The sequence below is a fragment of the Macaca mulatta genome, chromosome 10, assembly GCF_049350105.2.
Source record: "Macaca mulatta isolate MMU2019108-1 chromosome 10, T2T-MMU8v2.0, whole genome shotgun sequence".
Taxonomy (NCBI): Eukaryota; Metazoa; Chordata; class Mammalia; order Primates; family Cercopithecidae; genus Macaca; species Macaca mulatta.
This window is the reverse complement of record NC_133415.1, coordinates 11,142,765-11,159,618: the sequence shown is the minus strand read 5'-3', so window position 1 is coordinate 11,159,618 and position 16,854 is coordinate 11,142,765. Positions and strand designations below refer to the sequence as shown.

Sequence of the window (16,854 nt, the reverse complement as noted above, 5' to 3'; positions counted from 1 at the left end):
TTCACTGGAAAACATGTTAAATGTACATTTTTATATATATCATATATATATATATATATATATATGAGAGACAAGATCTCGCTCTGTCGCCCAGGCTGGAGTGCAGTGGTGTGACCACAGCTCACTGCAGCCTCGATTTCCTGGCTCAAGCGATCCTCTCACCTCAGCCTCTTGAGTAGCTGGGACTATGGCACACACAACCACACCTGGCTAATTTTTTGTTGTTTTTTGTAAAGACAGGGTCTCACTATGTTAACCCAGGCTGTTTTCTTTAAGATTGGTTTAAACTGCCGGGCGCGGTGGCTCACGCCTGTAATCCCTGCACTTTGGGAGGCCGAGGCGGGCGGATCACGAGGTCAGTAGATCGAGACCATCCTGGCTAACACGGTGAAACCCCGTCTCTACTAAAATACAAAAAATTAGCCGGGCGCGGTGGCGGGCGCCTGTAGTCCCAGCTACTCAGGAGGCTGAGGCAGGAGAATGGCGCGAACCCGGGAGGCGGAGCTTGCAGTGAGCCGAGATGGTGCCACTGCACTCCAGCCTGGGCGACAGAGTGAAGACTCCGCCTCAAAAAAAAAAAAAAAAAAAAAAGATTGGTTTAAACTCACGCAGACTCCAGCATCAAAACTACCCAGATGTTAGGTTCTGGGCAGAACATGGGACAACTGATGAAATGTCTGCTCAGCTGAAGTCAGACACCTGGACACTTAATGCCCTCTTTCCCTGGCTGGTGCTCAGTTTCATTTAAGAACCAGGAGATTCTAATGTTTGTAACCATAGCTTTAGTGGAAGCACAAGGGTTAGGAGTCCCCAGAAAGGTATGATGAAGCCTGGGTGGATGTGAGGATTGGTGAGACGGCAAAAGCATCGCTGTGCCTGCAGGCCTTGGGACGGGGTCGCAAAGCTCCTGGCCGCGTCCCGCCAAGTGGGCGGGAACGACTACAGCCCCCAGCATGACCCGCGGCCGCCTATGCTCCGCCCCGCCACGCGTGCGCTTAGGCGCCGCTGAGCGCCGACTGGGTGCGAGCGGGGAAGCCGCTAACCTGACCCGGATTGGCGCTGAGGTGGCCCGTGGGGCAGGTGAGTGCGGGGACGGGAGTCAGCAGAGACTGAACGGCGCCCACAAGTTCCCCTCAGGCTGGGGTTGCGGGGCGTTTGTGGTCGGACTGTTTGACCGAGGGATGTACGGGCCAAAGGCGCCCACTAGAGAGAAGCACCGCCTCGGGCCGGAGAGCCGCCGGGCCGACCTTACTCGCGTCGCGGGTGGAATGGGGGCCGGGGACGCGGCGGGGCGGAGAGGTCGGCTGCGTACCCCGGACCGGCTGACCCTAGACGGCCGAGGCCACCTCAGGTGTTCGGGGCGGGAACCGGAATCCACCGCGCTGGCAGCCGGGAGCGGTTTTACAGAAACCGCGCCTGATGCGGGGGGCTTTTTTTAAAAAGCCTGGCTGGCTCCGGCACGGGGACAGCTGCAGACTCCTCCTCAGGTTTAACTTGCGCCTTTCCCTTTGAGAGTCAGATCCAGGTGCAGAACCCAGGCTCGGATCCACGCCGAGACTCGGAACACAGGTGTGTTTGCATTTTAGCACGGGGGAAACTGAGGCATACGTTAGCCAGAATCACCCGGTGTGGTTAGGATTGGAATTTTGAAAATTATTCTCATACTTAGTTTACTGATCTAGGCTCTTTTTTATTTGGAGAGAAAAATGAAGCTGTTTCAAAGGTTTTCAGTGACTGGGTGACTAGAGTTGGGGTGGGTTGATGGCTTTTTGTTTTGTGGTGGGATAGAGATATCCTGGAATATTCCACACCCTTCTTGATTCTTTCTTAGTAAATTCAAGTCCAATCAGACTCTGCTTCACAAAAACTGCATTTTCAACTTCGACTCGTTTACTCGTAGTTTGCGTGACAGGTTTGTGATTAGGTTTGTAAGTATATACACTTCCCACTTTTCTTGCTCATCTCTTTTAGTTCCAATTCTCTCTGCACTCTAAACAACTGAATTACATCTTTGTTCTACATATTTCTCTTCTTGGTGATTAATTTGTAATTCTTTTTTTTCTTTTCTTTTCTTTTTTTAATTTAAGACTGCGTTTCGCTCTTGTTGCCTGGGCTGGAGTGCAGTGGCGCGACCTCGGCTCACTGCAAGCTCCGCCTCCCGGGTTCAAGGGATTCTTCTGTCTCAGCCTCCTGAGTAGCTGGGACCACGGGCGCCCGCCACCACGCCCGGCTAATTTTTGTATTTTTAGTAAAGAGGGGGTGTTTCACTATGTTGGCCATGCTGGTCTCGAACTCCTGACCACAGGTGATCCGCCCGCCTCGGGCCTCCCAAAGTGCTGGGATTGCAGGCGTGGGCCACTGCGCCAGGCCGGATTAATTTGTAATTCTATAGATAGATATCTTTCCTGGCTTTTGATAGTCCTAAGTGAATGCAGCTTTTTCATCCCTAATTATCACAGTAGCCTGAGCTTTAGTTCTTCTCCGTGTCCCTTTTTAAGCGTGGAGGTTTGTGGTCTGGGAGGGAGGGGAGAGGGTGAGGTGTCTGTTGATCAGCTATGGGTAACAGGTGAACATAACCAATGACCAGAACATTAAAAGGCTGTAAACAAACAATTGCTTCAATGTAAAAACGCATACCTCGTGAATTTGGAAACATATCAGGTTGATAGAAAAGTGAACTGGGGTAGAACCTCACAGAAATGAACCTGACATTAGGGTGAAATATTGAGAAGGGAAGTGAGGAGATAATCATCTCTTTTATTTTACAGCCATCTTTCTGTCGCTAGAGTGGATGTAGGAACATCCTGCTGGCTCAGAAGCTTAAAAAAAGCTCTGTGTGTTTTCAGTTTTTCTCTTAGTTCTCAATGAAGGTTTTGGCAGGAGCCCAAAATCTTGTACCTTTGATAATTTAACATGAGTTTCATCTTGCTTACTCTCCAGATAGCCTGTTATTCAGCTGGTGACGTCAGTAATTTTCCACAGCAGCCATTCATGAGCTCATGCAATGACTGTCACAAGGAAATGGGAATAGCACAATGAGTGTTACAGAAGAAAAAAAGATCCTGTTTCTTTGCCATCACATATTATACACAGACTTAGGGAATCTAGACTGGAGCACAGGATATGTGGGAGGGGTTAGAACACCAGAGTGCAGGCTCCTACCTGTAGTAATAATCATTGAAACCATTTATTGAATGCCTTCTGCTTTCCAAACACAGAATTTAAGTCTACCTGACTCTAAACTCCTCTCTTTTAACTGCTGTACTACCTTAACAACTGTGTTCAAGTATTTCTCATTCTTAAAACTATATGAAACTTCCCTGTGGATCATATTTCCCTTCAAATTACTACCATTTCTCCTGCTTTTCCTTTCTAGACTTGTCCTTAAGAAGCAGACTCTACATTCTTCTCTAACATTTACTGCTTTGTTCATTGCAGTCTGGCTTCTACCCTCAACTCTGTTGAAACTACTCTCATGAATTCCTCTCAATGATTTATTGAGTATCTACTGTGTATATCATCTTCTAGACTTATAAAGACGGCTAAGACATGGTTTTTGCCCTCAGGTAGTTTAGGGATTAATGAGAGAGGGTAGTTTATACATCTCAATATATGTTTACCACTGATAGGTCAGTTGTGGTGTTTCGTTTTGTTTTTTTTCTTTTCTTTTTTTTTTTTGAGACAGTCTCCCTCTCTCAACAGGCTAGCATGCACTGGGGCAATCTCGGCTCACTGCAGCCTCCACCTCCCGAGTTCAAGCAGTTCTCCTGCCTCAGCCTCCTGAGTAGCTGGGACTGCAGGCGTGTGCCACCACACCCGGCTAATTTTTGTATTTTTAGTAGAGATGAGGTTTCACCATGTTGTCCAGGATGGTCTCCATCTCTTGACCTCGTGATCCGCCTGCCTTGGCCTTCCAAAGTGCTGGGATTACAGGCGTGAGCCACCACACCTGGCCTGATAGGGTGGGGTTTTTTTCTTTTCTCTTTTGTTTTTTTTTCTGAGATGGAGTCTCCCTCTGTCACCCAGGCTGGAGTGCAGTGGCGTGATCTCGGCTCACTGCAAGCTCTGCCTCCTGGGTTTACTTACTCCATTCTCCTGCCTCAGCTTCTGGAGCAGCTGGGACTACAGGCGTCCGCCACCATGCCCGGCTAATTTTTTGTATTTTTTTAAGTAGAGACAGGGTTTCACCATGTTAGCCAGGATGGTCTCGATCTCCTGACCTCGTGATCTGCTCGACTCGGCTTCCCAAAGTGCTGGGATTACAGGCGTGAGCCACCGCACCCGGCCAATAGGGTATAGTTTGAGAGTTGGGGAAGGAACACTTTATTGCGAAGATGTCACTGGACTGCCAACAGAGAGAGAAAGCTTAAATTGGTCTAGAGTATAGTGTCAAGATGCATGCTTAGGCATATACTTTTAGGGAAAAGCTGTATCCACTGAGAGATGACATGGTTGAAAGATACAGTATAGGCTTTAGAGTCTGACAGACCTGGTAACTGAACCACAGTTTCTTCTTTGTAATATTTGCCTGCATTGTAAGCTCTATGAAAGTAGGGGCTTTGTGTTGTTCACCACCTCACCCCGTCTCCTAGAACAGTGGTAGGTGAGCAATAAATATCTGTGGAAAGGGGCCCAAAGGGAGACCCTGTCTCAAAAAACTAGGAAAAAAAAAGAAAAGATAACAGATCATTTCCCTTTTCCCTCTCTTGTGTTTGAATTTCATTTGTAAATATCCTTAATTACGTGACTTGAGTATAGGGTTAAAGTCCAATTACCACTTTTTTTTTTTTTTTTTTGTCTTTTGAAAACAGTATGGTAGTCAGGAGCACCAACAATGAAGTTCAACTTCTGGCACTACTGCTTGCTTCCTTGCTTGCCTGCTTGATTGACAGCGTCTTGCTCTGTTGCCCAGATTGGAGTGCAGTGGCATGATCATAGCTCACTGAAACCTCAAACTCCTGGGCTCAAGAGATCCTCCTACCTTAGTCTCATGAGTTGTTGTGATTACAGGTGCATGCCACTGCACCCGGCCTAGCTTTACCATTATAAACTTTGAGAACTTACTAGTTATCTCTCTGATGCCTCATTTCTGTCACCTGCAAAAATGGAATAATTAGTGCTACTCATAATGATAGCTAATACGTATTAGGTGTTTGCTATATATACCAGTCACAGTTCTAAGAATTTTACTTGTATTAACTCACAATCCTCACATCAGCCCTGTGTATTGTTAGTATTATGCCCATTTACAGGTGAGGCAACAGTCACAGAAACAGTAACTTGCTGAAGATTGGAGGAGTGGAGTCAGGATTTGAACTTAGTCTGACTCTAGAGTTTACGCTCATAATCTCCACCTTCATAGTTTTTTGGTTTTTTTAATTTAGCATGTAATCAAGAAATAGAGTAGTTTTGAAGATTAAATAAAATCTATATAAAATGGCTGTGACAAGCATTTACTGTATTAAGTACTACAGTTAGCTTCAAGTTTATAAAGCATTTTGCACTCATTTTCTTTGATTGTCATAGGAACAACCAAATATGTTTGTGAGCATCACTGTCTGGCAGGAAGCAGGCACGCATTTGGTCACTTTCCCAGTCATGCAGCATGTGTGGAGACAGTACCCTAGTGTTGCTCCTCCGTATCTAGATCACGTGGAATTTGAAGCATCACATTTTGAGAGAATTTAGTAGACATAAGTTGTTTTGGCCGGTCCAGCATCCAATCCAGGTTCTTCTGGGGATAACAGCTCAATTTTGCTTTGGAGAACAGTTCATCCCTGACCAACTAGATGGTAGGCACATGGCCCAGGTCAGGCCAACAGATGTTAGGCAAATAGATGCTTTCCTCCTTTAATTTGAATCTTAGGTTGAATGACACAGTAACAAAAGTTCAGTAAACAGTGACATGACAACCACAGGCTAATTCCTAATATCTGGGCGCTAGAGCTGCTGTTGTTTTCAACCACCTGAGTCTTCAGCTTTTCCTTAGTTCTGTGTCCTACTACATATCCTTCCAGTACATTCCTGTCTTTCATAACTTAAGTTACCCAAAGTCAGTTTTGGTAGCTTGCAGCTGAGACACCCTTAACTTACTTTACATGGCAGGAGATCATGTCATGTAAGAGTTAAACTAGGCCTGGCGCGGTGGCCCATGCCTGTAATCCCAACACTCTGGGAGGCCAAGGCAGGCGGATCCACTGGGCTAAGGAGTTTGAGACCAGCCTGGGCAACGTAGTGGGAACCTGTCTCTACAAAAAAAAATTAAAAAATTATTAATAGCTGGGCATGGTGGCATGTGCCTGTAGTCCCAGCCACTTGGGAGGCTGAGGTGGGAAGATCACTTGAGCTTGGGAGGTCAAGGCTACAGTGAGCTATGATCGCGCCACTGCACTCCAGCCTGGGTGACAGAGCTAGACCCTGTCTCAAAAAAAAAAAAAAGTTAAAATCAGCTAAGTTTAACGTGAAGAGGAGAGAAATCTTGGAGAAGATCTGAGTATCTTCAGATGTCTGAAGTTTATAGAATACAAAGTACCCCTAAAAAGACCAAAGAGGAGATACTACTAGCAAACATATTTCTGCCCACATTAAAGCCTAAGGCAGGGCTTTCCACGGGTGACAGACTGACTTCGTACGTGGAGATAGATATATCCACTAAATTGTTCAAGCCAAGACAAGATGGTCACCTGGGAGGAGTAATATGGGTTTAGTAATCTAATGGGGACTGGATATGGTGGCTCATGCCTGTAATTCCACTGCTTTGGGAGGCTGAGGCAGGATGATCGCTTGAGGCCAAGAGTTTGAGACTACACTGGGCAACACAGCAAGACCAGCATCTCTACAAAAAAATAAGAAATATTAGCCAGGCATGGTGGTGTGTGCCTGTAGTCCTAGCTACTTGGGAGCCCCGCAGTTTGAGGTTGTAGTGAGCTGTGATAGTGCCACTGCATTCCAGCCTGGGTGACAGAGCAAGACCCTGTGTGTATTAATAACCATAATATGGCTGGGCGCAATGACTGATGCCTGTCATCCTAGCACTTTGGGGGACTAAGGCGGGCAGATCACTTGAGGGTGGGAATTCGAGACCAGCCTGGCCTACATGGCGAAACACAGTCTCTACCAAAAATAAAAAAGATTAGCTGGGTGTGGTGGCGCATGCCTGTAATCCCATCTACTCAGGAAGCTGAGGCAGGAGAGGAACCTGGGAGGCGGAGGTTGCAGTGAGCCAAGATCACACACTACACTCCAGCCTGGGCGACAGAGTGAGACTCTCAAAAAACAGAAGAAAACCAATAATAACCATCTAATGGGTGGTTGTACTGAATGAACTGTAAAGTTCTCTCCAATTCTGAGATAATGATTCTCTGACTGAAATCTAAATCTGCAGACTCCGAGACCTAGAGTTCTTTCTAGAAGATTTACCTGCTTTTCCTCACTTTTCCAACCTAGTCTCTTATATTCACGCTTCGGCACCTATGTGCTGCTCTGTGCTTCAGACCTCTGCTTCCATCAGCCCCTCATCTTCTTCAAGTGTTTGCTCAGGTTTTTCTTACTGAGCCTCCCCTGGCCACCTAATTTAGAACGCAGCTCCTGAAAGTGCCTATTGCTCTTCCTGCCTCGTTTTACTCTATAACACTATTCATCTGACATACAATATGGTCTCTTATTAATTTTTTAAGTCACTTCTTTCCCCTCTAGAATGCTGGGACTTTCAAAGAAGGGATTTCTATTTTGAGCACTTCTGTGTTCCCAGCACTTAAAACAGTGCCTGGTACATAATAGGCACTCAGTAAACATGTTGATTGAATGAGTATTTCCTCAACACAAAGTCACCATTGGGTCTGCTTTGTGTTCTAGAATATCCAGCTCATGCTGTCCACTTTGTACCTTTTCTCCGTTGCTTCCCTTGCTCGCTGGTGCCTTTCTCTTTTCCTCTTCCTTTTGGATCACAGCATTTTAAGACTAGAAGTCTGAGATCACTCCTTCATAAGGACCAGAGGTCCCTATGTAACACAGCTAGTTAATGAAAGATGTGGGGTGGAGGGTGACTGACTGTTGGATTGTTTATCTCTGTTAAACTGTGGTTCCCCTAAGTCTTGCTCAGTTCAGGCCCATGCAGTGACTGCTGCAGAATATGCATATCCCTCAGTGAGTTATTAAGTAAATGTCTCCCTCCATGTGAAGGCTTTTCCATATCAACCTGTAGTTACCTCTTTATTTCCTTGAACTTTGATAATATTTGTGGTCTGTTCTTATTTTTTTTTTTTTTTTTTTTTTTTTGAGACGGAGTCTTGCTCTGTCGCCCAGGCTGGAGTGCAGTGGCGCAATCTCGGCTCACTGCAAGCTCCGCCTCCCGGGTTCACGCCATTCTCCTGCCTCAGCCTCCCGAGTAGCTGGGACTACAGGCGCCCGCCACTGCGCCCGGCTAATTTTTTTTCTATTTTTAGTAGAGACGGGGTTTCACCATGGTCTCAATCTCCTGACCTTGTGATCCGCCCGCCTCGGCCTCCCAAAGTGCTGGGATTACAGGCGTGAGCCACCGCGCCCGGCCGGTCTGTTCTTATTAAGGCAGGGTCTCACTTTGTCACCCAGGCTGGAGTACAGTGGCACCATCTCCACTCACTGCAACCTCCACCTCCCAGGCCCAAGCAATCCTGCCACCTCAGCTTCCCGAATAATCTGGGACTACAGTTGGGCACTACTATGCCCAGCTAATTTTTGTATTTTTTGTAGAGATGGGTTTCTTCATGTTGCCCAGGCTGGTCTCAAACTCATAGGCTCAAGAGTGATCCACCTGCCTCGGCCTCCCCAAGTGCTGGGATTATAGGTGTGAGCCATCGTGCTCGGCCTGGTCTCTCTCATTCACTGGCCTTGGGTTGTTTACTATTTTATGTGTCTGTCTGGTCAATGAAATTATGATCCCATGGACAAGGACTAAATGTACCTACCACAGACCCTAGTCTTGAGCGGCAGTGTAATGTAGTAAGGTGCTGTCCAAGAGAACTTTATACAGTGCTGGAAATGTTCTTGTGTGACTATTAACATTTTTTTATGCTGTGTGTGTATTTGTATGTGTGTGTGATTAAGTAATTACAATTATCTGCACCACCCAGGAATAATCAGTAAACATTCTGGCATTTCTTTATTCATTTCTTAATTGTACATTTTCTAGCTTTTTTTTTTTTTTAAACCATGAGTGTCTATAATTTTTTTTTTTTTTTTTTTTCTGAGACAGGGTCTCGCTCTGTCACCCGGGCTGGAGTGCAGTGGCACTATCTTAGCTTGCTGTAACCTCTGCCTCCTGGGTTCAAGCGATTTTCCTGCCTTAGCCTCCTGAGTAGTTGGGATTACAGGCACGCGCTACCACATCTGGCTAATTCTTGTATTTTTAATAGAGACGGGGTTTCACCATGTTGGCCAGGCTGCTCTCGAACTCCTGGCCTCAAGTGATCATTACAGGCGTGAGCCACTGTGCCCAGCCTAAAACTTTTATAATCATAAAAACAGGCCGGGCTCACACGTGTAATCCCAGCACTTTGGGAGGCCAAGGTAGAATGACTGCTTTAGCCCAGGAGTTTGAGACCAGCCTGGGCAACATAATAAGACCCTCTCTACAATAGTGAAAATAATTAGCAGGGCGTGGTGGTGTGTGCCTGTAGTCCTAACTCCTCAGGAGGCCGAGGTGGGAGGATTGTTTAAGCCTGGGAGGTCAAGGCTGCAGTAAGCTGTGATCACAGCACTTCCCTCCAGCCTGGACAACAGAGCAAGACCCTGCTCAAAAATAAATTAATAAATTAAAAATACAAGTTGCTGCAGCTTCAATTTTTTTTTTTTTTTTTTTTGAGACGGAGTCTCGCTCTGTCGCCCACGCTGGAGTGCAGTGGCCCGATCTCAGCTCACTGCAAGCTCCGCCTCCCGGGTTCATGCCATTCTCCTGCCTCAGCCTCCCGAGTACCTGGGACTACAGGCACCCACCACCTTGCCCAGCTAGTTTTTCGTATTTTTTAGTAGAGACGGGGTTTCACTATGTTCACCAGGATGGCCTCGATCTGACCTCGTGATCCACCCATCTCGGCCTCCCAAAGTGCTGGGATTACAGGCTTGAGCCACCACGCCCGGCCCAGCTTCTATTTTTGTAAATTATCTTTTCCCCCATTGATTCACATAATATAAGCAATGTTTTAGCATGATAGTCATCCATATTGGGAAGAACCAAGTAATTAGGAAAGGTTATAGAAACATTTTACTAGTCTATATAAGCCATCGGAAAAGAGGCACAAGCTTTTTTTTCTTCTTTTTTCTTGGGTCTCGCTCTGTTGCCCAGGTTGGAGTGAAGTGGTATGATTTTGGCTCATTGCAATCTCCACCTCCAGGGCTCAGGTGGTCCTCCCACCTGAGCCTCCCAAGTATCTGGGACTACAAGTGTGCGCCACCACACTCAGCTAATTTTTTTAATTTTTTGTAGTGATGAAGCTGCACTATGTTGCCCAGGCTGGTCTTGAACTCTTGGGCTCAAGTGATCCTCCTGCCTTGGCCTTCCAAAGTGCTGGGATAACAGGAATGAGCCACCATGCCCAGCTACAAGGCGTGTTAACAATACAAGATAGTGCATTTAGGAACTGGAAATACAAAATGAAGTATTATATTATTACTCCAAATTTAAAAGGTAAATCTAGAAGCTAAATAACTGGAGTCCTTTAGTTTCTGGAAAAGAACAAATAATAAATAAGCATGAGAGCCCTTTGTTACTACACAACATATATGTAAACTATTGTGCAATTTGTTATAAGTTCTTGTTATAATTCTTGGGGCCATGTGTGGTGGCTCACACCAGTAATACTAGCACTTTGGGAGGCCAAGGTGGGAGGATTCCTTGAGGCCAAGAGTTCAAGACTGGCCTGGGCAACATGGCAAAACCCTGTCTTTACCAAAAATACATACAAAACTAGCTGGGCATGGTGGTATGTGCCTTAGTCCCAGCTACTTAGGAGGCTGGGGTGGGAGGATGGTTTGAGCCCGGGAGGCAGAGGTTGCAGTGAGCCAAGATCACGCCACTGCACTCCAGCCTGGCAGACTAAGTCAGATCCTGTCTCAAATAATAATTCTTATTTTATATTATAGATTTGTTTGTCTTTCTACCAGATCAGAATAAAAGCTCCACAAAGTCAGGATTTTGTTTTGTTCACTGTCCTGTCTAGGATCTAGACATGGATCTAGCCTAGGGTCTGACACAGAGTAAGCACTCATGACGTAAAAGAATGAGAGTGGTGCCTGCCATGTGAGGTCAGGATAAGTTTAGGACTCATCAGTCCGAAAAAGTAAGGGTTGAGAGGAGACTGAAATTTAAAATGGCGTTATGTTAACATCTACAACATATTGAGCACCAATTCTTTCATTTATCTATTGCTATGTACGGATCACTCCAGAATTTAGCAGCTTAAAGCAACAATAATCATTTTATTATTATCTCTTGCTGGGGGGTTGGTTGGGCTCAGCTAAGTAGTTTTTCCTGGGGTATCTCAAGCAGTTGCAGCTAGACGGGACTGGAGTCATCTCTAAAGTTTCCTTACGTGTCTTAGGGTTGATGGTGGCTGTCAGCTGGGTCCCATCTGGGACTGTTGGCTAGAGCACCTATATGTGACCTCTCCATGTTTACCTACCTCACAGCATGGCAGGTGTGTTCTAGGAGCTAACCTCCCAAGGGAACAAGATGAAAATGCATGACATTTTTATGACATAACCTTAGAAGCTACACAGTATCACCATATTGTCTTGGTTGAGGCAGTCACAGAGGTTTGCCTGGGTTCACGGGGAGTGGATGGGACCCCACTACTCCATGGGAGAAGTGTCATCATATTTGAAGAAGAGCATGTGAGATATGTTATGCTGTGTTAGCCCATCTTTGGAAAATAGGGTCTCCATGCCAAGCATGTGCTAAGGGTTTTAAGAACTTTTTCACTTATTCTGCGGGTACCTGTTATCCTAATTTTACTGATAGGGAAGCTGAGGTTATGGAAGATGAATTGGCCACACAGCTAAGTGGCAGAGCAAGTTGTCAGGCCCAGGCCTTCTTGCTCCCACTGTGACACTGTATAAAGGTGAAGGTAGATCTCTTCACAAAGTCCTGAAATACTATGGAAGGTATATTTATGTAGGTTATAAAACAGGTAATTAAATAGCTCATGAAACAGGTGATTACTACTTCAAACATTTATTAAATCCCTAAGTACTGTACTAGGTGCTAATAAGGATTCAGCCCTTGAAGAGCTTTCAGTTTATAAATAAGGCACCCACAACTAGTAAAGTGAGATAGAAATCAGTAGGAACGGCCCGGCGCAGTGGCTCATGCCTGTAATCCCAACACTTTGGGAGGCCGAGGCAGGCGGATCACGAGGTCAGGAGATCAAGACCATCCTGCTAACATGGTGAAACCCCGTCTCTACTAAAAATATAAAAAATTAGCTGGGCATCGTGGCAGGCACCTGTAGTCCCAGCTACTTGGGAGGCTGAGGCAGGAGAATGGTGTGAACTGGGGAGGCGGAGCTTGCAGTGAGCCAAGATTGTGCCACTGCACTCCAGCCTGGGTGACAGAGCAAGACTCCACCTCAAAAAAAAAAAAAAAAAAAAACATGTTTTAATGTGCTGTGGAATATAGTCAAATGAAACTATCCAACAAGTTGGAAATAACCTATGTTGTCATGGCTAAAGATAGAGATTTGTAATTTACCTATATGACAGTAACAGCTAAATCCCCATTCAGAATAGGAATGGACTCCCCAGTTGGAATCCATTACGAATGAACTAAAAGAAAGAAGACTGATGTGGGGAATGTCTTTTTGGGGGGTCTGGAGAAAGAAGAGGCAGTAAAGAAGCAGTTAAATAGAGAAGAAAAACCAGTATGGTCTGTACCCTCAGAGTCATTGAACAGTTCAAGAAACCAAAGTAAGTCAGCAGAGTCTGATGCTTCAGGGAGTTTCAGGAAATGAGGCCACAGGAACAGGATTCCAAATAATAACTAGGAAATCACTGGAGACCTTAGAAAGCAGTTTAGGTGGTGACAGAAGCTAGGGTGAAAAGCTTAAGGAATGAGTTGATTGATGAAGCATGGGCACTTTTAAAAGTATAGCAGTGAGGCAGAGGGATAAGAGCTAGAAAGGTAAGTGCTTGAGTGGGTACAGGTATAGTTGCCTTGTTTTGTTTTGTTTAATTCAGGGTTCAGGAGATCTGAGTATTTGCACTAGACACAAAGCCATTGGAGAAGAAAAGACTGAAGATGCACAAAGGAAAAGAGTATAAAGGAAATGGGTTGAAAGGTTCTTGTGGGTGGAGAAGTTACTCTAGGAAGGAAGAAGACCACTTTCTCTTCTGAGAGAGAGGGCAGAAAGAGAAAACAGGTGAAAAGCGTTTTTGACATGGAGAATAAGGAAGTTGAGGAAGCTTAAGTCTAGTAAGCTGAGCTTCGTTAAAGCTGGAGTACAGTCCCTCAGCTGGGAGTGAGTGGCAGCAGAGAGTAGTTGGGTATCAGAAGAATTATGAGAATGATTTGAAAGTATCACTGAAGGAAATACGATGTAAAGTCAATTAGAGATGAATGAAGGCTGCTGAGCAACCGTGAAGATAAATAGCATGTGGCTTGTTCCTAACTGTGTCCAGGAGGAACGTGAGCAGAAAAAGCAGAGGAACAATTTTTTTCTTCAAGACCGGGTCTCACTCAGGTTGCCCAAGCTGGAATGCAGTGGTGCAATCTCAGCCCACTGCAGCCTCGACCTCCCGGGCCCAGGTGATTCTCCTATCTCAACCTCCTAGGTAGCTGGGACTACAGGCACACACCACCATGCCTGGCTAATTTTGGGGTTTTTTTTTGTATTTTTAGTGGAGATGGGGTTTTGCCATGTTGCCCAGGCTGGTCTTGAACTCCTGCACTCAAGCAATCCACCTGCCTTGGCCTCCCAGAGTGCTGGGATCACAGGTATAAGCCTCTCCCAGCCAAGAGGAACTTAAATGGAGCTAGATGAGGCAAAAAGTTGTCATTAATTCATGGTTAGTTCAGATGGTTGTGTAACTTTTACAATGTAGGAATAAAGTATGTGGACCTGATTGTTGAAATCAGCATTATTAAGTATGAAATAAATATAAAGATATGGTCTGCTTAACCCTAAGGTTCACAGCAGTAGGAGGACAACCTCATGTGACATATCTTCTGGGATTTCTGTTGGTAATGATGCTGATCCGAATGTAATCCAGTGGGCCTGTCTCTATGCTGTTTCCAAGTTTTTGATTCGGTTTCAGATTAGAATAGTATAAATCAGAGACTTCTGGTCTGGCTATGCTGCTTTAAATCAGTCGTTTGACCTCTTTAGTCCAAGTTTGTTTCTTTCTTTCTTTTTTTTTTTTTTTTTTTTTTTTTTTAAGACAGAGTCTCGCTCTGTCACCCAGGCTGGAGTGCTGTGGCTGGATCTCAGCTCACTGCAAGCTCCGCCTCCCGGGTTCCCGCCATTCTCCTGCCTCAGCCTCCCGAGTAGCCGGGACTACAGGCGCCCGCCACTTCGCCCGGCTAGTTTTTTGTATTTTTTAGTAGAGACGGGGTTTCACCGTGTTAGCCAGGATGGTCTCGATCTCCTGACCTCGTGATCCGCCCGTCTCGGCCTCCCAAAGTGCTGGGATTACAGGCTTGAGCCACCGCGCCTGGCAAGTTTCTTTCTTTCTCTCTCTCTCTCTCTTTTTTTTTTTTTTTTTTTTTTTTTGAGACAGAGTCTCGCTCTGTGGCCCAGGCTGGAGTGCAGTGGCCGGATCTCAGCTCACTGCAAGCTCCGCCTCCCAGGTTTACGCCATTCTCCTGCCTCAGCCTCCCGAGTAGCTGGGACTACAGGCGCCCACCACCTCGCCCGGCTAGTTTTTTGTATTTTTAGTAGAGACAGGGTTTCACCATATTAGCCAGGATGGTCTCGATCTCCTGACCTCGTGATCCGCCCGTCTCGGCCTCCCAAAGTGCTGGGATTACAGGCTTGAGCCACCGCGCCCGGCCTTTTTTTTTTTTTTTTTTTAATAAAAAGACAACTAGAGATGAGGTCTCGCTATGTTGCCCAGGCTGGTCTTGAACTCCTGGCCTCAAGCAATTCTTTTGTCTCAACCTCCCAGATTGTTGGGATTACATATGTGAACTAGTGTGCCTGGCCCTTGTTTCTTTTTTTTAAAAAAATATGAGAGATGAACCCACAGGATCCTTTTAACTCTATAATTCATGACTTTGTGTAAGTCCCTTTGCCCTGCACCCCAGTACTAAAGAAGTTAATGGTCTCTAAATATAGGTGCAGATCTGTTAGAGAAGTTTGTTTGCTCTTATAAGAATTCTCTCCTAATTTATCTGTTTAATTTTGAATTTTCACACACAAAAAATTATTTAATATAGTTGCTTTGTGTCTTAAATCTGGCTGACTCCCACTAGGTCATCCCAGGTCAAGATACTTTGTTCTTGCACATGCACAGTTTCATGATCTTTTCTGGAAATTGTCCTGCAAAGTTAACTAGAGTTGTGCTAGTCAGTGTAGTATAGCGAGACTGCTGAGGGGTCAGTCCTGTTTGATATGGGCAAGATGCTTAAGCTGTCTGATCCCTGGTTTTCTCAGGTGTAAAATGGGGATAAGGCCTGTGAATGTGCTTAGCGTGTGATGAATGCTTAATACATATTTTTCCTTCTTTCATAGGTTTCCTTCTAATACCTCCATCTGCTCAGTGCCACAGAGTATAATAGCATATATACTCTACAATACTGTATATACTCTAGTATAATACAATTACCATTCTTTAGGGTAATGTTATATAGCTATGTTCATATCTGCAAATGAAACATTTCTGGTAATTATATAGATGGTAATGACAAATAAATGACGTAAAGATGAGATAGTTTGTTGACCTCTGTCGTTTAATTATATGAAAAATAGCAACTTTGTTAACTATATTTATAATCTCCTCTTAAGTGCCCTAAGCTCCTATGTTAATATAAAACTTTCAATATAAATTTCTCAGTGGCCTTCTTTGCCAGTCAGCCCTTAAGGAGCTTTATTTTCCTCAAAAACTCTTGTCTGCTGTTTTTCAGAGCTATCTGAAAGCTGAGTTGCCTTAACTGGTATTTATTTCCCTTCTACTTCTGAGGGGGTGGTTATCCCCCACCCCTGGTAGTGGGAATGACAGAAGGTCCATGCAGTTACCTTGCTTTTGCTTTCCTTATCCTTTCCAGAAACTGCTAGGCCATAAATATTAAAGGAATCATCCAGGGAGGGACTCAGGTAAGTGACCAGATGACTGTGGATGATTGATTACTTGATGTGAAGAACTAGAGGAGCTGGGCACGGTTTTGAGTGGGAGCAAGTCCGCGAAGGGCAGCTGAGTTTAACTCCTCTGCAGGAAGGGCACACGCATACCTGGTGTGCTGAATTCTAGGCTGAGGTTCCTGTTTCCCTGATACATGTCTCCAGTCTGTGTTCTCCCTTACACAGTCACACCTAAGTCCCGTCTACAGGAACACTCTATCTCTGTCACAAAGAAAATATTGACTCAGGGAAGGGTAAGCAGACCCAGCTGCAAACCTTGTAGCAGGAGTGGAGTTCAAGGTAGAGTGTGATTCTTAGAGTTACTTTGCTCTTCTGCTGATGCCAGTTTTGGGGGAGGCAGCTGAGAAATGTGTATGATACTATGGATGTTCACCTCAGATGTCCTTGTCATAAAGGGTGACATAAATGATCAACAAAAATTACTAGGGTAACGGGAGGGGGAGTGAGTTCTAGAAGTTTTGTGCCACTAGCTGCTTCATCTTGGAGTTTGGTGGGGTCCAGGCTTCAAGGCTGTCTTTACATACTG

The 16,854-nt window shown here is 45.3% G+C and overlaps 2 protein-coding genes across 51 annotated transcripts in view; both read left to right on the top strand.

The window, feature by feature from the left end:
- Nucleotides 1-16,015, top strand: part of ADSL (adenylosuccinate lyase) — a 39,965-nt gene extending 23,950 nt beyond the window's left edge. The window contains exon 14 of the mRNA XM_077949733.1: nt 15,702-16,015. Coding sequence (XP_077805859.1) covers nt 15,702-15,713 — 12 coding nt within the window. The 3' untranslated portion in view covers nt 15,714-16,015. The remainder of the gene's footprint in view (nt 1-15,701) is intronic.
- The window catches only part of SGSM3 (small G protein signaling modulator 3), a 39,034-nt gene continuing 23,177 nt past the window's right edge, over nt 998-16,854 (top strand). For 35 of the 50 annotated variants that reach the window (XR_013399028.1, XR_013399024.1, XR_003719858.2 and 32 more), the window contains exon 1: nt 998-1,080. The gene's annotated coding sequence lies outside the window, so the exon portion shown is untranslated. Of the gene's footprint in view, nt 1,352-1,513; nt 1,570-16,854 lie in introns of all 50 variants that reach the window. The other 15 variants (XR_013399023.1, XR_013399026.1, XM_077949670.1 and 12 more) reach the window with 2 other exon arrangements.